The following is a 24,024-nucleotide window of genomic DNA, read 5'->3' on the forward strand; positions in this document are numbered from 1 at the left end:
AAGCAGCCACTTTCTACTGGTCTGACTTGGATCAGACAGCCCTTCTCAGGAGAATTTATGTGCCTTGTCTTTGCTCACTTGATGGTCTGGTCTGTTGGACGACAGGGCACATTAAGTAGTGACCAGACAGAGATCAAACTTCTGAGGACAGTTGGGGAAGAATGGGAAATAGATTGTGAAGAAATATTCCTGCTTGCCTTTCAACTACATCCATGGCTGCTTGATCTGAGTTTAAATATCTCTGTTCTTGTTGACCCCAAGTTCAGTATCATTCAACAGGACAATGTGACTGCCATAAAAGTGAATGCAATCTCAGGCTACATTAATGGAAGAATAGCATCTAAGTTCTACTTTGGATTTTCACCCCTCCACCTCACACACACTTTTTTTGTACAGTCAGACCCCAGTGAGGATCTTGTATTCCATTTTGTCCATCCTTGTTTAAGTGGGACATTCATGAACTGAAATGAGTTCAGGGAGAGTGCCCAGAATGATAAAATGGTTTGGAAAATCAGTCCTATGAAGAAGAGAAGGAATTGATAGTATTGTCTTTGAAGAAGAGAAAAAACAAGGGGAAATAGGGTAGGCATTATAAAATCTTTAAAAGCTTGACATATGGAAGGGGTAATATGACCTATTCTTTCTTACTCCAATGGGCAGAAAAAGTAGCAGTAGGGAGAAATCAGTAAGGAGACATTTCAGTCCCATGTGAAACATATTTTACTAATACTCAGAAGTAGAACTGACTGAGAGTGGCTAATTTGTGAGGCAGTGATCTCCCTGTCATTGGAAGTTTTTGACAAAAGGCTGAATGGCTGTCTCTCAGGGATGCTAGAAAAGGGTTTCCTGTTTTGAAAGAGTGGTTAGCCTAGTATCTGATGTCTGTTAACTTAAAAAATTACAGCCATATTTCACAATAATGGATTTCCTTTGTTGTCTGACATATCTTATTTGGTGTATTTTCAAACATTCTGAGAAGGGGCCATAAGCTTCATCAGACTTCCAAAGGAGCTAATGACACAAAATAAAAGAAGGAAGGCAAGAAGCATTTATTAAGCACCTACTGTGGGTTTCTAAGTTCTTTTACAAATTTGATCTCATTCAAACCTTACAAGAACCTAGGAGGTAGATACTATTAATATTGTCTCCATTTTATAGTTGAGGAAACTGAAGCAAATAATGTAAATGAGAGTTAAGAACTTTTGATTATTAGATGATCTCTAAGATTCCTGAACCCTGCTTCAACAAATCATTATTATTATTATTATCTTTTTTGGGGGGAGAGAGCAGGGAGATGGGAGGTAAAATAAAGAGAACTTGAATCAAGAGACATTCTTCACAAATTAGCCATTGATACAAAAAATAAAGTATCTACTGTTAACTGGTGCAACTGATTGAAAAGGAGGGAAAAAATCATTCAATCAAACAACTGTTTGGTCTAATTAAATGGCTCGAATGATTGTTTTGTATCATGCTTATACACCCAAGTGTTTGTTGAAGAAGTAATATCCATAGATCAATGCTTTTTAGCAATTCGCAGCTGGAGAAACTGAGGCAAAGTAAATCAGTTGTAAGCACTGAGTCAACACCTTGTGATTCATCTATATGGAGAAGCAGACTAGGAAGGTGGGAGACTAATCTCACTACAAATAACTCTCTAGCCTCGTGACTACTCATTAATGTCAGCTCTTAAGTGCAGACCCCAACATTCATCACAGAGACCTCAGAAGAATGGGCTTCCTTTAGGATGCTCAGTCTCCCTAGCCTTCTCCATATTGCTTATAACTATGTCTTACCACATTGCCCTTGGGACTTGTTAGATGACTGGTAGAAACATGAGCTTCTACGTATAGCTTTCTTTCCTCCTTTTCTCTGATCAGAATCTCTGTAGCATTCCTGAGAAGTCTTCCATTAAAGAAAAGTGATTGAATCTCTCTGGACCCCAAACTACCATAACTTCAGAGAGATAACCAAGAGTTCATGTCTAATAAATTCTCAAAAGTAAATTTTTGCCCTTGATGCCTACAATTGGTAAAGTCCTTCCCAGAATGTCAAAGGCAAGGCTTCATGGTCTTTGACAAAGTCAGCTGAAAAAGAAATGAATGCACAATCATGTTAAATTTTGGTAGGTCAAGATAGATCCTTCTATTTAGGCAGCACAAAATCCTTCTCTGCATTTTTTCTCTCCTCATGTCACTTTTCAATCAAAGAAAACTAAAGGGGACCAAAGTAGCCAGTGCCAAGGATGTCCTGACCACAGTGAGTCCTGGTCTAGGGCCACCTATGAGCTCAGTTTTTAATGTCTCCTAATGTAAACCTTATGTTTAGGACATCTGGATGTCAATGTGTCTTCTTGTAGCAGCTGTTTGCAGTAACCTGTAGTTGCCATGGAAACCAGGCTCTGGGGGACGCCAGCCTGATGTATTTATTACTTGGAGGCAATAGACTCCCTCTTGTCACTAAGTTTTATAGGCATGCATTACTGTGGCTGAGAGGCTGAGCTGATAAACATTTTGAGGTTCAACATTAATGAACCATGGGAACAAAGTCTATCCTGTAAACCCACCCAATAAGACATTCCTGGGAAAATCTTCACTCATCGTTGTCACCACAGAACCCGGAGAAGCAATGGCATAGGTTAGGGCTAAGAGCTAGCAGTGGGCTGGGACCGATGTCACACCCAGTGTCTCACCTATAGAGGGCCTCCAGATGATTCACACTTTCCAGGTGTGTCCATTGTATCCTAGTGATTACTGTTTGTCTGGCTGGCTCTCTGTCTTTCAAGGTGGATGGGGAAGCTAACTTGCCATCTCTTAATTTGGCATAAAGCAAAGCCTCATACATGCCAACCAGCTCTGGTCAGTTTCATACCCACATGGACTATTTACAGGCCTCAAAAACACATGCCTATAGTTAGAGAGCAGGGCCTGGTTGGTCGTCTTACCATGTTGATGTCTTGGAACAGATCTGTTTCTACTACTAGAACAAAAAACCTCAAAAGAAAGAGCCTAAGCTTAAAGGGACAATAGAGGTGAACTATGACAACTCCTGCATTTTTACAGACAATAATTAATAATAATAGCTACCATTTATAGGGTGTTTTAAGATTTGCAAAGCACTTTACAACTATTAATTTACTTTATCTTCACAACTATCCCCTGAGAAATGGGTTCAATAATTATCTCCATTTTACAGATGAAGAAACTGAAATAGAGGTTGATTAAGTAACTTGCCCAGGGTCACATAGCTAGAAAGAATGTGAAGGCATGATTTGAACTTAGGTCTTTCTGTCTTCAGGTATCATTCTCTATCTATTGACTGTAGCATCTGCCTTTACAGAGGAAGAATCTGAAGTCCAGAGAAAGACATTACCACATAAGGGAGTCAGGGAAGCTTGGTACACATCCGGGAGGACATATTTTGGTTGAGTGTGGTAGGGGTCAATGAATTAGCTAAAGGCTCAGATGGTAATTTACAGATGATGCAAAGAGTGAGAGCCAGCACACTGGGCAACAGACAGGACCTCTAACCTCCTCATAAGCTATAGTGATGGACTAAACTGAATGAGATGAATTTTAATAGGAATAAATGTAAAGTCCTACACAGATAAAAAAAATGAACAAGAACAGAAGGGAAGAAGTTATGGCCAGTTGGTGGTTTTTATAAAAAATAATCTAGGATTTAAAGCTCAATGGGGGCAGTTAGGTGGTGCAGTAGATAGAGTGCCAGGCCCAGAGTCAAGGAGACATCTTATAGAGTTCAAATATAGCCTCAGATATTTACTGACTATGTGACCCTGGGCAAGTCACTCAACCCTCCTTTCCTCAGTTTTCTCATCTGCAGAATGAGCTAGAGAAGAAAATGACAAACCACTCCAGTATCTTTGCAAAGAAAACCCCAAAGAGGGTCACAAAGAGTTGGACATGATTTAAAAGCAACTGAAAAAACAACATAAAGCTTAATTTGATCAACAATGTGACATGGCAATAAAAAAAATCTAACTTATTTTTTGACTGCAGTATGATATGTAGAGTGCACATATGAAGGATGTGGCAATACCATTTATCCAGATCTGCACTGACACTCATGTCAAGGAGATTGAGTTAAGAGTGGGGTGCCACATTTTAGGAAGGCCTTTGACAAGCTGAATCATCATCCAGGATGGGGAGAGAACTGGAGCCTATGCCATATGATGAACTGCTGAAAGAACTGATGTTCACATTTAAATAATTTGGCAGAACAGAATGTTTGGCCCAGAGAAGAGAAAACTTGGAGTAGGAGGTATGCTTGTTGTTTTTAAGTGTTTGAAGGGTTACCATGGGAAAGAGGCATCAGGATCATTCTGCTTGGCCTCAGAGGGTAGAACTAGAACCACTGGGCAGGAGGTGAGGAGGAAGTTGTAAAGAGGGTTATTTTGGCTTCATGTTAGCCATCCAAAGTTCAAATAAATTCTCTCAGGGGGAGAGTTCCCCATCAATGAGTCAACTAGCATCTACTAACATCTACATCAGTGAGGGTGAAATGATCACTTTGCCATATTGTATGTGGGCTTCCAGATCAAATATAGGGTGGCCTAGAAGATGATATCCAATATTTTTTTTCCAGCTCTCATCTTCAATGATGTGCTGCACTGTGGGAATAGGAAGTCAGCAGCTGCTATCAATAGCCCTAACAAGGGCATTATTTGCTTCTTTTACAATCTAAGGCTTTCTTCCGGCAATATATAGAATCAGATCCTTTGGGCTGATGTTTGTTAGAATCTGGCCCATCATATTGTGGTGACAGAGCCCATTGTTTTCAAAAGAGGGAGTGTAAGATCACCAGCTGAGCCTTTTGGTATAGCATGGTAGAGCAGCTTCAAAGTTTGTGTTTTCTTGATTTGTTTCTCCTGAGTGTTTATGTATTTTCTGAGTGTGAATGTATGTCATCTGAGGTAGGCACTGTGTGCTAGCTGTGCTGAAATCTGCCTAAAGTTGTGGGCATAGAAATTACCTAATGATTAAGCAGTGATGACTCTGTGTGACAAAGTCAATGACATCTGTATCCTTGACAATACTTACTAATTTTTTTCGGGTGTGCTTGTGAATTGTGGGACTGTGGCAGTCAGAAATTGATAGATTTGATAGGTCAAGTGACTTTCTCAAAGTCACAGAGTAAGGTAATGACAAAATAAAGAATGGAACCTAAATCTCCTGACTCATAATCCAATTTACTTTCCATTATACTGGTGCCTCCCTAGTACCTGGAAAATAGCACTGCAATCATAAAACCTTCCTATGGAAAAAAATTGGGAGGCTGGAGCTGCTTTTTGGTGAGACATCAATGAAGCAATTTTTAAAAAATTAAATCGAACATAATCTGCCTTCTCACCTTTCTAGTCTTTTTTTAAAATAGTATTTTATTTTTTCCAATTACATGTGAAGATAGTTTTCAACATTATTTTTATAAGATTTTGAGTTTAAAATTTTTCTCCCCCTCTCCCTTCTCTCCCTACTCCTGAAGATAGCAAGCAATCTGATATAAGTTATACATGTGCAATCATGGAAACACATTTCCACATACTCATGTTGTGAAAGAGGAAACAGAACAAAAGAGAAAAGTCATACCCACACACACACACACACACACACACACACACACACAAATAGTATGCTTTGATCTGCATTCAGATTCCATAGTTCTTTCTCTGGATATGGACAGCAATTTCTGTCATGAGTCTTTTGGAATTGTCTTGGATCATTGTATTGCTGTGATGAGCTAAGTCAGTCATAGCTGATCATCACACAGTGTTACTGTTACTGTGTACAGTATTCTACTGGTTCTGCTTACTTCACTCAGCATCAGCTCATGTAAGTCTTTCCTGGTTTTTCTGAAATCCACCTGCTCATAATTTCTTATAGCACAGTAGTATTCTATTACATTCATATACCACAACTTGTTCAGCTATTCCCCAATTGATGGGCATCCCCTCAATTTGCAATTCTTTGCTACCACTAATAGAGTTGCTATAAATATTTTTGTACATGTAGGTCCTTTCCCCTTTTTTATAATATCTTTGAGATACAGACCTAGTAGTGGTATTGCTGGATTGAAGGGTACGCACAGTTTGATCGCCCTTTGGGCATAGTTCCAAATTGCTCTACAGAATGGTTGGATAAGTTTACAACTCCACCAACATTGCATTAGTGTCCCAATTTTCTCACATCTCCTACATTTATCATTTTCCTTTTCTGTATATTAGCCAATCTGATAGGTGTGAGGTGGTACCTCAGAATTGTTATAATTTCCAATTTTTCTAATCAATAGTGATTTAGAGCATCTTTCATATTACTACAGATAGCTTTAATTTCTTCATCTAAAAACTGCCTGTTCATATCCTTTGATCATTTCTCAATTGGGGAATGCCTTGTATTTTAAAAATGTGACTCAATTCTCTAATCAGGGCTTCTTAAACCTTTTTCACTCATGACCTCTTCAGTCCTTCTTAAACTGTGGGTTGCGATCCCATGTGGGGTTGCAACCCACAGTTTAAGAAGCACTTCATGTATTTGAGAAACGAGGCCTTTATCAGAAACACTTAATGTAAAAATTGTTTCCCATCTTTCTTTGTTTCTTCTAATCTTAGTTGTGTTCATTTTGTTTGCACAAAAACTTTTAAATTTAATACAATCAAAATTATCCATTTTGCATTTCATAATGTTCTCTATCTCTTGTTTAGTCATAAACTCTTTCCTTCTTCAGAGATCTGATAGGTAAACTGTTCCTTGCTCTGCCTATTTGCTTAGTTGATTCTCTAGGATTCTTTAAGTATGCCATTATATCATCTGCAAAGACTGATCGTTTTGTCTCCTCATTGCCTACTCTAATTTCTTCAATTTCTTTTTGTTCTCTTATTGCTAAGCTAAAATTTCTGGTACAACATTGGAATAATAGTGGTGACAATGGGTATCTTTGTTTTACCCCTGTTCTTATTGGGAAGGTTTCTAACTTATCCCCATTACAGATAATGCTTGCTAATGGTTTTAGATAGATACTGCTTATCATTTTAAGGAAAGCTCCATTAATTCATATGTTCTCTAGTGTTTTTAATAAGAATGGGTACTGTATTTTGTCAAAAGTTTCTTCTACATCTATTGAGATAATGATATGATTTCTGTTGGTTTTATTATTGATAAATTATATAATCACACTCATAGTTTTCCAAATATTGAATCAGTCCTGCATTCCTGGTATAAATCCCACCTGGTCATAGTGTCTTATCCTGGTGATAAATTGCTATAATCTCTTTGCTAATATTTTATTTTAAAATTTTGCATCACTGTTAATTAGGGAAATTGGTTTGTAATTTTCTTTCTCTGTTTGGCTCTTCCTGTTTTAGGTATCAGCACCACATTTCTATCATAAAAGGAATTTGGTGGGAATACACCTATTTTATCCAAATAATATATAGTATTGGAATTAATTGTTCTTTAAATATTTGGTGGAATTCACTTTTAAATCTATTTGGCTCTGGAGATCTTTTCCTTAGAGAGTTCATTGATTGGGAGTTCAATGTCTTTTTTTAAAATGGGGCTATTTAAGTATTTTATTTCCTCTTCCTAGACAATTTATGTTTTTGTAAACATTCATCCATTTCACTTAGATTGGCAGACTTAGAGGCACACAACTGGGCAAAATAGCTCCTAATTATTGCTTTAATTTCCTCTTCATTTGGTGATGAATTCACCCTTTTCATTTTTGATACTGGCAATTTGGTTTTCTTTCTTTTTTTAATCAAAGTAACCCAAGGTTTATCTATTTTATTATTTTTTTCCCATAAAACCAGGTCTTGGTTTTATTAGTTCAGTAGCTGTCTTACTTTCTTTTTTTTCAATTAATAAATTTATTTATTTTTAATTTTCAACATTTACTTCCACAAGATTTTGAATTCCAAATTTTCACCCCACCTCGCCCCTGCCCCCACCCCAAGATGGCATGCATTCTGAACCCCTTCCCCTAGTCTGCTTTCCCTGCTATCTCTTCCCCCTTTCCTCTTCTATTTTCCTGTAGGGCATGATAGATTTCTGTACCCCATTTCCTGTATTTCTTATTTCCCAGTTGCATGTGAAAACATTTTTTTAAACATGTGTTTTTAAAACTTTGGGTTCCAAATTTTCTCACTTCTTCCCTCCCCACCCACCCTCATTGAGAAGGCAAGAAATTCAATACAGGTTATACATGTGTAGTCATGCAAAACACTTCCATAGTAGACATGCTGTGAAAAACTAACTCTATTTCCCTTAATCCTATCCTGCCCTCCCCATTTATTCTATTCTTTCTTTTGACCCTGTCCCTCCTCAGAAGTATTTGCTTCTGATTACCCCCTTTCCCAATCTGCCCTCCTCTCTATCATCCCCCTACTCTCTTGTCCCCTTCCCCTCCTATTTTCCCGTAGGGTAAGACAGATTTTCATACCCAATTGAGTGTGTATGTTATTGCTGTCTTACTTTCAATTTTATTAATCTCTCCTTTGAGTTTCAGAATTTCTAATTTGGTGTTTAACTGTTTTTTTTCTTAATTTGTTCTTTTTCTAGCTTTTTAAATTGCATGCCCAATTCATTGATCTGCTCTTTCTCTATTTTATTCACATAAACATTTAAAGATATAAAATTTCCCCTAAGTACTGTTTTGGCTGTATCCCACAAATTTTGGTATGATGTCTCATTATTGTTGATGAAATTATTGTTTCTAGGATTTTTTGTTTTACCTACTCATTCTTTAGAATTAGGTTATTTAGTTTCTAACTAATTTTTAATCTATCTTCCCATGCCCCCTTATTACATGTAATTTTTATTGTATTTTATGATCTGAAAATGATGCATGTAATATTCCTGCCTTTGATTTTGAGTTTTTTATGCCCTACTACATGGTCAATTTTTGTGTATGTGCCATGTACCTCTGACAAAAAGGGCATATTCCTTTCTATCCCTATTCAGTTTTCTCCAGAGTTCTATCTAACTTTTCTAAAATTCTACTTACTTCCTTAACTTCTTTCTTGTTTATTTTGTAGCTAGATTTATCTAGTTCTGAGGGGGGGAGGTTGGGGTGCCCTACTAGTATACTTTTGCTGTCTGTTTCTTCCTGTAACTCACTTAAGTTTTCCTCAAAGAATTTGGATGCTATACCACTTGGTGCATGTATGTTTAGTATTGATATTACTTCATTGTCTACAGTACCTTTTAGCAAGATGTAGTTTCTTTCTTTATCTCTTTTAATTAGATCTATTTTTGCTTTTGTTTTGTGCGAGATCAGGATTGCTACCCCCCTTTTTTTTCTCTTCAGCTGAGCATAATATATTGTGCTCCACCCTTTACCTTTACTCTTTGTGTGTGTCTCTGCTTCAAATTCATTTCTTGTGAACAGCATATTGTAGGATTCTGTTTTTTTTTTTAAATTCATTCTGCTATCTGCTTCTGTCTTATGGGATAGTTTGTCCCATTTACATATGTAGTTATTACTAAATGTGTATTTCCCTCCATCCTATTTTTCCCATTTATACTTCCCTCTCCTCTCCTCTCTCTCCTCTTTCTTCATTTTTCTTTTTCTTCTTCTTCTCCTCCTTCTCTCTCTCTCCCCTCCTTCTTCCCTCTCTCCCTCTCCTTTCACTCTGTCCCTCCTCATCATGTTTTGCTATTGACTACCACCTTCCTCAATCTGCCCTCCCTTCTATCAGCTCACCCTTTTCTCTTTCCCTTCCCCTCCTACTTCCCTAGAGGTAAGATAGATTTCTTCACCCAACTGAGTGTGCATGCTGTTCCCTCTGAGCCAAATCCAATGACAGTGAGGCTCAAACAATGCTCAACCTTCCCTTCTTTCCCTCTACCATAATAGGTCTTTCATGCCTCTTCATGTGATATAATTATGCCTCCCATTCTTCTTCTCCCAGTACAATCCTTTTTTTTCACTCCTTATTTTTTATAATCACATCAAAGTCAACTTATACCCATACCTTCAAAGTATACTTCTTCTAACTGCACTAATAAAGATACAATTCTTAAGAGTTACAAGTATCATCTTCCCATTGTCTTTCTTTCCCCTTTACCTTTTTATGTTTCTCTTGAGTCTTGTATTTGAAAATCAGATTTTCTGTTCAGTTCTGGTCTTTTCATCAGGAAAGTTTTAAAATCCCCTATTTAATTGAATATCTATCTTCCCCCCTAAAAGATTATGCTCAATTTTGCTGGGTAGCTGATACTTGGTTGTAATCCAAGCTTCTTTGCCTTCCAGAATATCATAGTCCAAGCCCTCTGATCCTTTAATGTAGAAGCTGTTAAGTCCTGTGTAATCCTGACTGTGTCTCCTTCATCTTTGCATTGTTTCTTTCTGACTTCTTGCAATATTTTCTCCTTGACCTGATAGTTCTGGAATTTGGCTAAAGTATTCTTTAGAGTTTTCATTTTGGGATGTCTTTCAGGAGGTGATCTGTGGATGCTTCCAGTGACTATTTTACCCTCAGGTTCTAGGATATCAAGGCAGTTTTCCTTGATAATTTCTTGAAAGATGTTGTCCAGGATAATGGTCCAATAATTCTTAAATTATCTCTTCTGGATCTATTCTCCAGGTCAGTTATTTTTCTTATGAGGTATTTTACATTTTCTTCTATTTTTTTCATTCTTTTGATTTTGTTTGACTGATTCTTGATGTTTCATAGAGTCATTAGCTTCCACTTGTACAATCCTAATTTTTAAGGAATTATTTTCTTCAGTTAGTTTTTGTATCCCCTTTTCTGTTTGGCCAATTGTACTTTTAAAGGAGTTGTTTTCTTCAGTGGATTTTCCCCCTCCATTTGGCCAATCTATTTTTTAAGGAGTTATTTTCTTCAGTCAATTTTTGTGCTTCCTTTTCCAAGCTGTTGACTTTTTTTTCATAATTCTTTTGTATAACTCTCATTTCTTTTCCCAATTTTTCTTTTACCTGTCCTCATTTTTAAAATTCTTTTTGAACTCTTCCAAGATGACTTTTTGGGCTTGAGACCAACTCATATGCCTCTTTGACGTTTCGCATGTAGGCATTTTGACACTGTTGTCCTCTTCTGAGTTTGTGTTTTGATCTTCCCTGTTGCCATAGTAGCTTTCTATGGTCAAGGCTCTTTTTTTTTTTTGCTCATTTTAAAAAGTTGAGCTCTGCTCTTAGGATATAGTGGGCACTGTCCCAAGCTTCTTGCATTGGGAGCCAGGGTCTGGTCACTGACTTTCTGCACTGGGTCCTCTGGGGCTGGCGACTTGCCCACTGTGCTAGGGTGGCCTGGCCAAGTCATACCTGTTGTGTCCTGGGTTCCAGGGCTAGCAGTTTGCTTTGCTGGGGCTGGATGCCTCACAGCTGGCCTGCTGTGCTACTGGCCTACTGAGCCTAGACAGTGGGGTCTTGGTTGCTGCTCTGTGCTGTGGCTGAGAGACTCCTGCTGGCTTGCCTGGAGGCTGCCTGATCTGCTCTTCACTCATTAGTAAATAGTAATTTACTCAGGTGAGACAGACCTTTCCTAAAGTCTTTCTAAGTTATCCTGGGCTAGAAAATTGTTTCACTCTGTCTTTTTGTGGATTCTGTCATTCTAGAATTCTTTTAGAGGCTTGATTTAATGTTGTTTCTCAGGGAAATTGGGGAGAGTACCTTCCTGGCTTCTCTCTGCCATCTTGGCTGCCCCTCACTCTAGTCTTTCTTACACTTTATATTCCCTCTCCTTCCCTCCCAGTGACACTGGTCTCATTGTTCCATATCCTGACTCTGGGCTTTTCACTAGCTGTGGCCCATGCCTGCAATGCTCACTCTTCAACTCTACCTCCTGGCTTCCTTCCAGCTAAAGTCCAATCTTCTATAGGAATCTCTTCCCATCCCCTTAATTCTAGTGCCTTCTATCAATGGATTATCTCCAAGTGATCCTGTATCTATTTTGTTTGTACATAGTTGTTTACATGTTGTCTCTCTCACCAGCTTGTGAACTCTTTGAGAGATGTCTTTGCCTTTCTTCATATCTCTAGCAATTAGCACAGTGCCTGGCACTGAAATGAAACAGAAATAATTCATCTACAAGTCAATGGTGAGCTTATCCATTCTCAGGGCTTTATCTATACCTCTATTCAGATAACTATTAAACCTCCATTTCCACCCTTGGTCTTTAGACCTGTATTTCTAAAAGTCTAGACTTTGGGAGGATCCTGCCCTTTAGATATCCACTCAGAGTCAACTTACCTAAAACTGTACTTGTCATATCTTTCCCTAAAACCAACTACTTCCTTTTTTCCTTCCTAACTTTTCCCAGTTTCCATCAGAGGCACAATCATAGCTCAGTTTCCCAGGCTAGATATCTTGGAATTGTCTTTTATTCCTTCCTCTCCATTTCCTATAGCTTCACCATCACAATGTTCCCATTCATACTCCCTTTTGGAATTTATCCTTTTACCTCTATTCCCACAGCTCCTTGATATGAGCCTTCATAACCTCACACATGGATTTCTGCAATAGCCTCCTGTCTCATCCTCTTGCCTCCAGCTTTTTACCCTCCAATCCAAATAGTGTAGGCTGCCAAGTTAATCTTCTTGAATTTCTTTCTTCATTTGGTTCCTACTGCCTTTTTCATCAGATACTAACTCTGCAGTTTGGCTTTTAAAACCCTCTGTGTTCAGTTTTTGCTTTGTCTTTTCAACTTTTCCCCCTATTTTTCATACATAGGACTAGATAGGATGGTATCATGGAACACGAACTGGACTGAGAGTCAGGAGACCTAGTTTCTAGTCTTTGGTCTGACATTATCTTACTGTGTAAGCAGCCATGTGACCAGGCTGGAACTGGACATTTGGAGCTTTCGGGATCCCACAACCTTTGACACAAACACACAAAGCACTCTCTTTGAGGCAGGCTGGACTTTTCACTGACCACTACAAAGCACACTGCTTACTCTCAGCTTGGTCTAATTTTAGAGGCCAAATGATAAAGTATAAAGAGTGGCTTTGGGGTTCCGCAGGAAGACCTGGTTTCAAATCCTAGCTGTATCACTTGCATTACCTTAGGAAAATAATTTCATTACTTTGGGTCTCAGTTTCCTAACATCTCGTTTAGCTCTAAGGCTTATGATCTTATTAGTATAGACTTTGGATCTTAGCTATCTTGCTTTGCTCTACATCTGACACTGACCAAACAACTAATCGACAATCATTTATTAAGCACCTCTTATGTAACAGGCACTATGATAGGTGCAAGAGAGACCAAGAAAGAAAGAAAGAAAGAAAGAAAGAAAGAAAGAAAGAAAGAAAGAGAAAAAAAGAAAATGAAAGGAAAAGAAAAGAAAAATGCCTTCTGGGAGCTTATATTCATTGAGGAGGACAACATGTATACAAGTAAGTAAATATAAAAACATATACAGAGTCAGTGCAAGGTAATTTCAAGGGAGAGGAACTGTATTAGCAGCCAGAGGAATCAGGAAACGTCTAGTGTAGGAAGCATTGCTTGATGACTTTCAAAGTAAGTTAGAGATTCTCAGAGGATCCCACTAAAACCTAGTATTATTATCTTTTAAGAGGAAGAAAGGTATCATACACTTCTATACTCTTTTTTTTGTTCCCTCACCCTATTACACATACAGAAATTACATTTATTATCTAGATGTATATGTGTACATATACATACATATTTGAATCTATGATTTCCTTAGTATAGAAAACTCATGGTGAGGAAATTCCTTCTTCCAATGTAGATAGGCAAGTGTCTTAGCAGAAGGAATAGAGAGCTGGCCTTGAACTCTGGAAGTCCTATCTCTGGTATATAAAGACTGTGTCAAGTTGTCAAGTTATTTAACTTCTGAGCACCCCAAGCATCTCTCTAAGACTTTTTAAGTAAGGTACATAAACAACTAAATAATAGGATCAAAGCACTAAATAAATGCTTATTGGTTGATTTAGGCTAGAAACAAAAGTGAAACCATTTTCATAATAGAGAAATTATTTTTTCATCACTCAAGATTTTGTATCACCTATAAGATCTTCACAGAATGGTCCTAGGTTAGTAAACCTTCCCCTAAGCCATATTGCTCTAGAATTGGCCCAGCCCTGGCAGAAGGTAGGAGAGGGTAGGGTTGGGGATGAAAGAAATATACTTGGTTTGAATCAGATATTTTAGGATAGTGTAAGAATCACCAAATATTTAAGATGTGTTTGTGGCCAAACTGGGAGCACCTTGAATACAAAATGCATGGACTTGAAAGTCAGGAGACCTAGATTTGTGCCCCACCTCTGTAACTTATCAGTTAGTGATGCTGGGCAAGTCATTTAACATTTCTCCCTCATTAGGCTGAGAGCTCTTGGGAGTATAGGGACTGTCTTTTGCTTTTCTTTGTATCTTTGGTATATAGTAGAGTGCTTGGCACATAGTAGGTACTTAATAAATGAATGTTGACTTAGCCTCATTTTCCCCATCTATAAAATGTGGACAACAGTACTTCTACCACTGACCTCAAAGGACTTGAAGAAAGTACTTTATAAATAAGTAAGTGCTATTTAGTGTTATTTCATCATTTTCATTCATGTCCAACTCTTTGTGACTCTTTCTTTATGGGCAGAGACTTAGAAAAGATACTGGAGTGGTTGCCATTTCCTTCTTCAGCCCATTTTACAGATGAGGAAAGTGAGCCAAACTATTAAATTATTTTCCCAGGGTCACACAGGTAAGAAGTATCTGAGACTGAATTTGAACCCAGGTCTTCCTGACTCCTGGTCCAGCATTCTATCTACTACTCCAGCTAGCTGCTCTAAGGGCTATAGATATGTGACTTTATTATTATTTATCTTATTATGTACCCCATAATTCTCACTATAAAAGACACTGGCACATAAGAGATATTTAGCAATAACTATTGATTAATGGAGTCTATCCAATCTCCTAGGTGATTTTATATCAGTCTCTATTGCAGTATAATAGAAAAAGCACTGGACTGGTAGTCAGGACACTCAGCCCAGGCTAGGTGAGAAAAGCAAATGCCTTTTCCCTTTCTAGGCTTCAGTGTTTTCATCTCTAAAATGAGTGAGTTGGACTAAATGATTCCTAAGGTTTCTTCCAGATCTATTGTTATGTTCTAATATTCTTTGTTCTCAGGTGTCTTTTGTCTCTAATTTTCTGTTTTCTAATGTTTTAGCTTAATGTGACACTGTAGATAGAGAGTTAGAGTCGGATTCACATCTGACCTCTGACACTAGCTGTATGAACCTGGGCAAGTCACTTAAACCTGAGTTTTATCATCTGTAAAAATGAAGGGATTGGATTAGAGGGCCTTTTAAGGTCATTTCAGATCTAAATCTATAATCCTATTTGAGAAGACATTTCCTTTTCACAACCTACCTTACTCTCGCTGCAATGTTTTTTAGAGATTGTCAGAAACCAATCTCTAATGTCAACCTCCAGTGATAGACAGTGAAATACCAAGATGCAAGAGAAGCCAAAGGGCCCATGGGACAACAACAAAGGATGCTTAAAGATAGAGGAAGCACAGTGATGTTGTGGGGGAGTGAGACACTGGCACAATGGTTGGAGGTTAACAAGTTATCAAAGCAGCTACAACTTGGGCTGCCTCTATGGGAGGGCTAGTCCCAAGCAAACGGAAATTTATGTCCTGGAAGGTCATAAATTGTTCTCACAAGTTGTAAAGCTGGAGTCAGGAATGGATCCCTGGTTTAGCTCTGAGGAAATCTCATGCTGAGCACCCAATGAACAATGTGGGAAAACACAGTAAAAGCAATAGTTTTTTTTTCCCCTGGCTATTTCTAAGATGGTGGATTTGATGATTCACTTTGAATGTTTTTTATCTACTGATCTGTCTGTTGGCCTTTCTCCTTGCCTTTATCACAGTGAGCCTCCCTTTCATGTGAGGGGAAAAATTACAATCCAAGACTCGGATACTGATAAGACAGGCACTGAAAGGAAAGGTTTATAATGGTAGACCAAGGTCCAGTTTTTGCCTTTTAGGGAGTCAAATCCTCATAGGTTCTATGGAGGTGTCCTAAAGGGAATGCAAAACAACACCTGGTCTAGCATCCTACCTCTGTTACAAATGTGACCTTGGGTAGATCATTTAACTTTGGGCATCTTAGTTTTCTCATTTGTAGGATTAGAGAGTTGGAGAGAGATGTTTTCCAAGATCCTCTCCATCAATAAATCATATGATCCTAGAGTTTAGAACAGAACTGTCTAATAGGTTTAGGGTGTATCTCATATAATACAGTGTATAGGCACCTGAACCAAGATTTGAGGATCCTACCTCCCCATTCCCTACCCCTGTCTTTGTGTGTGTGTGTGTGTGTGTATGTGTGTGTGTGTGTTTCAAAATAGATCCTGATGCCTGAAATTTCACCATTAGCATTTCCTTCTTTTGGTTTTAGGCACTGGAAAGGCATTGTCTTCTCCTTGAAGTCTGGCTTTCAAATACAAACACCTTCTGGGAGGCATATTACATTTACAGTATACTAACTCAAACTGAATGAGTTTGTCAGATGTTCTCTTCCATGATTGAAGAGACCTAAGGAACAAGAAATCACTGGCTTGGAGGTGGGAACCCTAGAAGTTGGAACACTAAAGACAAAAGCTACCTTCCTCACAATTTGTGAAGGTCTTACTGTATACTTCTGCTTCATTCCAAACACTATTAACTTCAATAAGTGGTAATTTGATAGCCGGGGTGATACGGTGGGCTAAGCCACAGACTGGGGCTCTGGGTACTTTTGTGGCTTGGCCCTACCTTTATGCTTTAAGATTCTTTAGGGCAGAGACAATATCATTTATCCTTTTATCCTCAATGTTTAGCACATAGAAGTAGGTGCTTAATTGGTTGCTGTAAGGATAAATGGTTACATGTGCCTATGATCCCTGCTACAGTGTAGGCTGAGTCCAGTGGATTTGTTGAGCTCAGGAGTTCTGTGGGCTATGCTGGTCAGATGTCTGTGCTAAGTTCAGCATTCATATGATGAGCCCTCAGGACAGGATGGGAATGGGGGAGGGGTACCAGCCCCTGGCAAGAACAGCAGATCAAACCTGCCATGCTGATCTGTAATAGGATGGGCCTTTGAGTAGCCCTTATACTTCTGACCTGGATGAGATGAAGAGATTCAATCTTTAAAATACTTTAGTTTTAGAAAAAATAAATTAATAGGGGCAGTTAGGTGGTGTAGCGGATAGAGTCAGGAGGACCTGAGTTCAAATCTGGCCTTAGACACTTGACACTAGCTGTGTGACCTTAGGCAAGTCACTTAACCCCAATTCCTTCACCAAAAAAAAAATTAATAAACGAATGCCTTTAGTTTCTAGAACAACTCTGGGCAAGTGACTCAGTAATTAGTATCACCCATAGGCTCTTCCCGATTCCTTCAATTAGTGGTCTGTCCACCTTTCTGCAATTACTTTGGATTTACTCTGGATAAATTTTGTATTCACCTATTGGCATTTATTTGTCTCTTCTTCCTCTCTTTCCCCCAACCCACACATAATTGATTTTGTTTTGTTTTTGTATTTTCAGTGCCTAACATGGTGCTTGGCATATAAGTAGATACTTAATAAATGTTGGTTGTTTTGAATTGAACTGAACTGAATTGAACTGAATTTCCTCAACTTAAAAGTGAATTTGTGAATGTTGGCCTGTTTCTCTAAGTTGTTTTGAAGATTCCAAGTAATTGAAGAGTATTTTGTTATCTCTACCATCTGCAGTGGGGAATCATCAGCAAACTCAAGTCAACAAATATTTTTAAACTGACAAATTTATGAATTATGTTTCTGTTTACACATCAATTCCCAAAGCTATGCATTAGTGCTATGTCTTGATCACAGCTTGTAGCACCTCTAAAGTGTTGAGTAAGCTTATGAAATTCACATATGCTTGTGAGATCCAAACATTAGTTCATTTATTAATGGACATGAAAAGCCTGTAATCAAACCATAAGTTGTTACATCAACAAATACCCAGTTATGAGCTTATGTTAAATGTAAACAGAAGATTACTCCTGAATTTGCTATTTATCTTTATCTACTGTTTTTTGGGGTTTTTTTTGTTTTTTTTGTTTTTTTTTACCAAGGGAAGGGCCAACAACATTAGATGATTAGGCAGACATGCAGGTGGAAGAATGCCCAGTGCCAGCTATTCATGAGATTTAGCACTAGAAGGGAATTTAAAGAGCTGCCATTTTACAGATGAGGAAACTAAGCCTGGAGAGGTAAAGGAATTTGCCCAAAGTCACTCCAAAGTAATGAGTGGCAGAGGTAGCATTCAAATCTAAGCTGTCTTTCTCCAAATCCGGCATTGTTTCTCCTATAGAATACTTTATCCCTAGCAGTGAAAAAAATTACTGCCATTGTCTAATGAGGGAATGGAAAAACTGCAGTGAGGAAATAGAGATTAAAAGCCAAGCTAGACTGGTACCAGATGGTCTTCAGAGAGCCAAAATCTCAGGAGCTAAATAGGAAACCAAAGCATAAGGCCAGAGCTTCAGGCCAGTTAGGATTTGTTGTTTAGTTGTGTCTGACTCTTTGTGACCCCATTTGGGGTTTTCCTGGCAAAGATACTAGAACAGTTTGCCATTTCCTTCCCCTAGTTCATTTTACATATGACGAAACTGAGGCAAATAGGGTTAAGTAACCAGCCCAGTGTCACACAGTTAGTAAATGTCTGAGGCCAGATTTGAACTCGTGAAGACGAGTCTTTCTGACTTCAGTTAGGATTGGGGGTCAGCATTAGATATAGAGGTGAAGTGCAAGGATAGCTGATGGGGAGTCAGATTATTTGTCCAGCTCAACCTGTGTTCCCAAAGCTCCAATATTTATGGGAGCTATCCCCTGTGCAATGTAGTAGCTAGGTCAGGAACGAGGTCCACTATGCCCCATCTTGACAGTCATATCCATCAAACCATGGGATCATATACCTGCCCTTTCCTCTTTCTAGTTAAAATCACTGAGAGGTAATCACTTTTAGTTAGGTGCAATTGGAGAATGTAGGACGCTACCCAAATTCCTTCCAGACAGTCCTGCCAGCCCTTAGCTGAGGGGTCCTGTGTCAAAAGGCAGAGATGATAGTCTCTCCTTCCTACCTGGGTCCCAACTCATCCTCGCTCCGCCAGACAAAGTCCCCGAACTTCTCATAGTGAGAATTGTAGTGATGTTGGACACGGAAAAGCATAGAGGCTGACACTTCCATCAAGGTGTTGTAAGCTGTCTGTTGCTCTTTGCCACTGGTATAGCCATTGTAGAGGTTGTAGATTTTGTCGGCTATCTCTGAAAAGAAGGCAAAACAGGTATATTTACAAAGGAACTGTGGGAAGTGGAGCTGGACAGAAAGGTTTTCAAAGAGACAGCAAACAGTGAACATAGCCCCAACAAATCTAGGTGACTAAAGGGATTTAAATAAATAAATCAAGCTTTTGCTAGAGCAAAATGTCCATTATATTATGACTGTGACCAGCTTAAATGTAGAAGTTACATCTGGATATTTGGAAAACTCTGTGTTGGTAGCTAAACATTTTAGGTTCCATCAGATGTTTAGCAACTTGCTATATCTACCTAAGAGGCAGGCAGGTGGTGCAGTGGAAAGAGCACTAGACCTGATGTCAGGAAGACTCATTTTCCTGAGTTCAAATCTGGCCTCAGATACTTACTAGCTATGTGACCCTGAGCAAATCACTTAACCCTTTTTGCCTTAGTTTCATCATCTGTAAGATGACCTGGAGAGTGAAATGGCAAACTACTATAGTATCTTTGCCAAGAAAACCCCAAATGAGGTCATGAAGAGTCAGACATGACTGAAAAACAACTCTACTTAAGATGGGTGATCTGCCCAAGTAAGATCTGGATTAGGTGTTGTTGTTTGTCAAATATCAAAGATACCTCATTTGAGTCTCACAACAACTCTGTAAAATCAATAGGTAATGCTGTTATTATTATGCTAATTGTATAGGTGAGGGAACTAGGGCTTATATAGTATTTACCAGGCACCCACTATATGCTTGGTCCTGTGCTAGGTACTAGAGATACAAATACAAAGAATTAAATAAGGAATAGTAATAAATAAGGAATGATTTGCCTACAGTATGAGTGTCAGAAACCAGGATTTCCTGACTTTAGGTCCAGCCTCCTAACCACTGCACCAGATTCCCCATCAATCTTCCTTGCCTTTCATTTTTCATCTTTCTCTTCTCAGATCATGAAGTGACTCCCTTGGAGGAGGGAAAGACTGAAGTCATAGAGTACATACATCTTTATGGAACTAGGCATTCAGCCCAATACCTACCTTCAGCTTTGTTGTCATCTACCAGAGGGCAAGCTGTCCTCAGCGTGACAGTGCTCAGCTCTGAGTGTCGGCCTCTTGTATCCACAGCATAGAGGGTAAACCTAAAAGAAAACCAGGTATGAGTTAGCTGTGATTTACTTATCATCTACACTCTAGGTGACATGCAAAGGAGAAAAGGTCTGTTGTAGACTATTCCAAATTTATATATCTAATTTGGATTGTTCTCATATAATCCAGTCTCATCAACTGAATGCCTGCTGGACAGTTCCATCTGGATTTCCCATAGGCATCTCAAATTCATGACCAGAAAATAAATCATCTTTCTCTGGAAACCCACACCTTCCCCAAGGTTCCTCATTAATGTGAATGGCACTACCTTTCTTCTAGTTGCTCAGGTTTGCAATCTTGGATTCTTCTTTGACTCTTCTTGCTCCCTCAATCCCCACATCAGTGGCTAATACTCACTGAGCTAATAACTACAACATATCTTAAATCTATCTCTTCTCTCCACTCACCCAACTTCTATGCTAATTCAGACCCTTATTACCTCTTTCTTGGACTATTGCAATAGTTTTCCCATTAGGCTCCCGGTTTCTAGCTTCTAACCCCCCAACCCAGAATCTTACAGGGAAACTGATATTGTAAAGCACATGTTTCATCATGTAACGGGCCCCCCCCACACTTAAAAATGTGTAATTGTTTTCTTTGCTTCTAAGAGAAAATGCAGACTTTTTACAACAGCATTTAAAGTTCTCCACCATTTGGCTTCCCACTTACCTCCCCAGTCTGATTTCATGTTTCTTCCCTTCCTACATGCTCTGTTGCACTGATACTGGCTTGCTAGCTGTCCTCTGAAATATGGCGTTCAGTCTTTGGTTCTTTGCAAAAGTGGTTTATCCTGTCTAGGAATCTATCTCCTCTAACCTCCACCTCTTAAGATCTTTAGCTTCTTTTAAATATAGATCAGGTGTTACCTACTACATGAGGACTTCTCTGATCCTCATTGTTAATACACTATCTCCTCTTATGATTACTATGTCTTCTTCTGCAGAGCAACTCGCATTAGCATGTAATCTCTTTGAGCACAGGGACTCTGATTTTTGTCAAGATATTCTGAGAATCTTGCACATATTACACATTAACAATTTTTTGGGTCAAATTAAGTTGAATGAAACTGAATGACTCCCCAAGTCAATATAATTTTACTCTGATCTTTGCCTTTTAAAATCAAGCTGGAAAAAAATGAACAAACAAAAAACAAACCACCATCACAACAAAACTACTATGTTGAAAAGCTTGCAAGGGCTCCCTAATAACTTTTTAGGTCTTAACTTTTTATTTTGGCCTTCAAAGCCCTTCATAATGGTTGATGGAGGGTTGGACCTGAAGTCAGGAAGACCTGAATTCACATCCAGCTTCAAACACTCACTAGCTGTGTGGTCCTGGAGGAGAGTCACTTGAACTCTGCTACCATTTCCTCACCTGTAAAATGGGGATAATAATAACACCTACCTCCTAGGATGGTTGTGAGGATCAAATCAGATAATATTTGTAAAACATTTAGCACAGTACCTGGCATTATTATTATAAAAGTATTTAATAAATGCCTGCTCCATGCCCTTCCCTTCTCAAACCTACTTTACCTATCTCTATTCCCCCACATGAACAATATACTCTGATTAGATTAGTATCATTATGACCAGAACATGTAATAAGCATTTTTCCTTTAAAAAACAAAACAAAACAAAACAAAACAAAACCTAGTTTCCCTATCTACAGCTCCCTAACCAGTTCTTCTCTTATCTATGTTCTTGAAAACCTAGCTAAAGTGCTATATTATCCATTGTTGTTTTTGTTGTTCAGTTGTTTAGTCATGTCCAAGTCTTTGTGACCCTATGGACCATACTGTTCATGAGTTGTCTTGATAAAGATACTGGAGTGGTTTGCTCATTCCTTCTCCAGTGAATTAGGGCCAATAACAGAGGTTAAATAACTCGTCCAGGGTCACACAGTTAGTAAGTGTTTGAGGCCGAATTTGAACTCAGTTCTTCCCAACTCCAGGCCCAGTGCTCTATCCACTGAGCTACTTAGCTGCCTATATCATCCATAGACTCATCAAATATAACAATTGGTTAGATATCATGTAATACATGAGCAAGAGTCCCCTTTACAGCATTGCTGATGAGGTAGATTTGTCTTCCCCATTAAAATGGAAACCCCTTATAAGGAGGGGTTGTTTCATTCTTCGTAATTGTATTCCTACTGCCTAGCACAGGACCAAGCGTATACTGGGTGCTTAGTAAATATTTGTTCACTGACAAGAGGCAGTCCTCTTCTTGAGAACCTTAAGTGCTGTGGAAACCACTCTTTTTTTTTTCTGGCTGGGCAATGGGGTTAATTGACTTGCCTGGGGTCACACAGCTAGTAAATATTATGTGTCTGAGGCTGGATTTGAACTCAGGTCCTCCTCATTCCAGGGCCAGTGCTCTATCCACTGTGCTACCTAGCTGCCCTGAAATCACTTTCTCTCAAGTCAGCCTTCTTTACTTTGGGTCCACTCTAATTTTTAGGAAATTTTATTTTCTTAAATTGATATAAAATATGCTTGTCAAGTTTCCACCCATTAGTCTCAGTTCTGATATACAGGACAAAGGAGAACAAATCTATTGCTTCTTCTACATACCAGACCTTCAAATACTTGAAGACATCTGTCATGTTGCCCATAGTTCCTTCAAATCATCTCTTTGCTAGCCTAACTGTCCTTGGATTCTTATCTCTTCCTTGTATAGGATGGTCTGTAGTCCCCTCACCAGCCTGGCTGCCTTCCTCTGGAAGTCTTACAGCCTTTTCTGACTGCTCACTTCCTCAGGTGAAAGGAGACCATTTAGTGAATACATGACCAATTTAATACTTAAAAACATAAGATTTAGGAACAGAAAAAATACCTCAGAGGTCATCTAATCCAACCTCCTCATTTTATAGCTCAGAAAGCTGGGGTTCAGGAATATTCATTACCTTGCCCCAGGTATAAAAAAAAAACAAACAAAAAACTCAGAAGAAGGATGAGGCTTGAAATCCGCAGAATACCAAACTAGTCATCTTCCCATTATATCACACTGCCTGAACAAGCCACATTGCCTCCTTAATGCCCTATGACAACTCTTATATTATATTTTCTATTACCCTAAATTCAATGTTTGTGTAGGTACTATGTCCTGTCTTCACAAGAAGACTGGATGCTTCTTAAAAGCAGGATGGTCTTAGAGTTTCTGGCATCTTCACATCTCTCAGCACAATATCATGCATGAGGCAAATGCCCAAATAACAAAAAATGTTTATTGAATGAACAAAAAATGGATTTTGCCAATGGATGGAAGTAATATTGAGGCTCATTTCAGCATGACGTAAGGGAGAACTTCTTTCAAACAAATAAACCAAAGCAGTCTGCTGACAATGGAATGAACTGCCTTGTAAGATACTGAGGTTCCTGTTACTGCAGCTATTCAAGCAGAGTCTGCAAGAGCACATATCAGGGATGTTTAAGAGGAGATTGATGCTTCAGATTTGTGTGGCCCTACATGAGCTCCAAAGTATTTTTTAGTTCTCTGACTTGTCTGACCTTGGACAAGCTTCTTTTCTCTGGACCTCAGTTTCTTCATCTCTAAAGTTTCAGAGCAATATTAGCAGATCCCTCTAAGTTCTACTAACTTATGATCCTAGTCCCAGGTGGACAATGC

The 24,024-nt window shown here is 38.7% G+C and overlaps 1 protein-coding gene across 2 annotated transcripts in view; it reads right to left on the bottom strand.

Annotated features, from left to right (window-relative positions):
* The window catches only part of LOC114047044 (astrotactin-2), a 1,078,351-nt gene that overhangs the window by 13,410 nt on the left and 1,040,917 nt on the right, over positions 1 to 24,024 (bottom strand). For both annotated transcript variants that reach the window (XM_027867715.1, XM_027867716.1), the window contains 2 exons: positions 20,288 to 20,388; positions 19,092 to 19,275 (listed from right to left, as the gene is read on the bottom strand). In XM_027867715.1, the coding sequence (XP_027723516.1) occupies positions 19,092 to 19,275; positions 20,288 to 20,388 (285 nt within the window). The remainder of the gene's footprint in view (positions 1 to 19,091; positions 19,276 to 20,287; positions 20,389 to 24,024) is intronic.

The sequence above is a fragment of the Vombatus ursinus genome, unplaced genomic scaffold (genome assembly GCF_900497805.2).
Source record: "Vombatus ursinus unplaced genomic scaffold, bare-nosed wombat genome assembly UNPS02014786.1, whole genome shotgun sequence".
In the NCBI taxonomy this organism is placed as follows: domain Eukaryota; kingdom Metazoa; phylum Chordata; class Mammalia; order Diprotodontia; family Vombatidae; genus Vombatus; species Vombatus ursinus.